General features: G+C 53.1%; 1 protein-coding gene across 1 annotated transcript in view; it reads right to left on the minus strand.

Moving 5' to 3' along the window:
* Nucleotides 1-678: 678 nt before the first annotated feature.
* The window catches only part of LOC104166224 (protocadherin Fat 4-like), a gene marked incomplete at both ends in the record, with an annotated part of 19,000 nt that continues 17,326 nt past the window's right edge, over nucleotides 679-2,352 (minus strand). Inside the window, one exon of the mRNA XM_009706084.1 lies at nucleotides 679-2,344. Coding sequence (XP_009704386.1) covers nucleotides 679-2,344 — 1,666 coding nt within the window. The remainder of the gene's footprint in view (nucleotides 2,345-2,352) is intronic.

A 2,352-nucleotide genomic window follows, 5' to 3' on the forward strand; every position in this document is an offset into this window, starting at 1 on the left:
AAAAAAAAAAGGAAAAAACCCAAACAGACAAATAAACAAGCTGAAAAGAAAAAAAACTCCTAAAGTGCTGACTGGCTTGAGCTGCTTCTAGCACCTCTTGTATGGAATAAGACTTACAGCACTGTTGCCAGCAATTATTCAAGCTGATTTCATCCATAAAGTTACATGTGAGCAATTGCAGGATATGGTAACTACGTTTTCTGAGACATCTTACTATTGTAATTCCTTCATTCACCATCCTTCTTCCATGCACTTCTTAAGGAAAATTAAATCCTCAATACTCTTGCATCGTAAAACATGTTAGTAGCTGGAGACAATATGCACATCCTTCACAATTAACAAAAAAAATTAGTTCATTTTCAGAACAAAGCATTATTAATTTAAGAATCACAAACCAAACAATGGTAAATAGGAAACCCTTTTCAAAGGCTGCATGCCAAATATCTTGCTTTCAAATACAATGCATGCAGGAGAAATAAATTCATCCAAGCATAATTAAATTAAAAATGTTTTAAGTCTCTTTCAGCAGCATAATGGTTATTATTTTTAAAGTCTCCTCCAACCAAACTGGCCTGGGATTCAAATGCTGACCTTTGCTTTTCTACAACCATATAACGGTCTGACGGGTCCCCATGGCTTTGCACTGCGGTAATACCAGGAGATAAAGCCTATACGTACTGTTCTGCTTCCCCATCCTTGGAAACAGGCTTCGTTGTACCACCTTTGCTGTCTTCACTTGCTGCTGCTGCTGCTGCTGTTTTTTCAGGAAGTGATGCCAAATCTTTGAAAACATCCACATAATGCCCAAAGCCCGGGCCCCAGTTCAAGAGGTTGTCCCAGTTGAAGCTTCCCGCTTGCTGCCCCAGCTTTACGGGCAGCGAGCAATCCCCAACACTGGCGGTGGTCGCCTGTGCCCCCACCGGCCCCCCCTCGCCTCGACGGCCAGGGTAGCGCCGGGGCTTCAGCCTGGCACCGTAGTTGTCCTCGTCATCCGCATCGGACTCATTGACCTGGGATAACTTGGGCATCCTGGAGGTGTACGCTATGGGCTTATCCCTGTCGTACTCCATCTCCGAGCAGGTGAAAGACTCGTGGGAGTCGCTGTCGGAGGAGGACTCGGGCGCAGGAATACCATCAGCCGGGTTCCTCGTCCGGGACAGAGGCCTTCTGCAGTCCTCCTCAGAAGAGGACCGGCCATGGTCTGCGCTGCAGATGCTGGGGTTTCTGGGGCGAGGGGTGTTCAGTCTCTCCACCTCTTCGATGGACAGCCCCACCGGAGGAGCACTCTCCAGAGGGATCTGCCCGATGGGCTGCTTCAGGCGGCTTCCCGGTCGGGAACTGTGGCTCGCCATGGTCTGTGGACTCTTACTTCTCCTCCCCAGTCGAGTGGCGTAGTTAAAAATGCCAGGCTGGCAGACATCGTTGTGCATCTCCAGCGGGCTCCCTTCCCTTATGGCGAGGTGCAGCTCCCTCGCCGGACTGTGCCTGTAGAAAGTTGACGATTTGGAGAAGGGTGCAGGGCTGTGCCGAGACAGGGGGTTGGGAGTAGGGCATGCTGAGTGGCTTAAAGATGTTGTCCTCAAGCCCTGCCCGTAGGCGGGTTGGTAGGTCAAGCTGCTGGCTCCCAGGGGCATGGGGGACTGCCGCGCGAAGCCCAGAGGGCTGTGCCTCTGGATGGAGAACTTGGGCGTGTGGCTCCGAAACTGCTTGTAGTGCTGGATGATGTCGGCGTCCGATGGGGCGATGCTGCTGGCATTGTCGATGTCGTAGTGCTCAATCTCGGGCTCAGGGGAAGCCAGTGGGGCGCTGGGGATTGTCTCTGTGGCATGTGGGATATCGGTTTCATCATAGATGAGATATGGGTTTTCTCTTTCGATGATATCGGGTTTCGGGTTCCCTTCAGGTTGCTTCCTGACGGTCATGTCATCGCCATAGGGCGGAATGTTGTCAGGGTCATCAAATGCCACGTTCTCACTCCCTTTTTTCTTCTTCTCCTTCGTTTTCTTCTCCTCTTTCGGGGCTTTCGACTTCTTTCCTCGGCACTGGTTGCAGAGGATGAGGCTGAGGACCAGCAGCGCCAGAACCGTCGCGCAGCTGCCCACGATAGCCGGCACGGCCCAGAGGGGCAGGGACAGCTCGGCGGGGTGTGGGGACGGGAGGCAGATGTGGCCACCATTGATCCCCGCTCTACACTCATGGCCCAGAGCACACGAGACCCCCAGACATGCCACCACTGCCTCGCACATCCGTCCTGTGTATGCCTCGGGGCAGCTGCAGGTGAAGCCGGTGTGCGGTCCAGGCTCGCAGCTGCCCCCGTTTTGGCAGGGGCTGGAGGCACAGGCGCCTGGTGGG

This window comes from Cariama cristata, unplaced genomic scaffold (assembly GCF_000690535.1).
Source record: "Cariama cristata isolate BGI_N322 unplaced genomic scaffold, ASM69053v1 scaffold13308, whole genome shotgun sequence".
Classification (NCBI taxonomy): domain Eukaryota; kingdom Metazoa; phylum Chordata; class Aves; order Cariamiformes; family Cariamidae; genus Cariama; species Cariama cristata.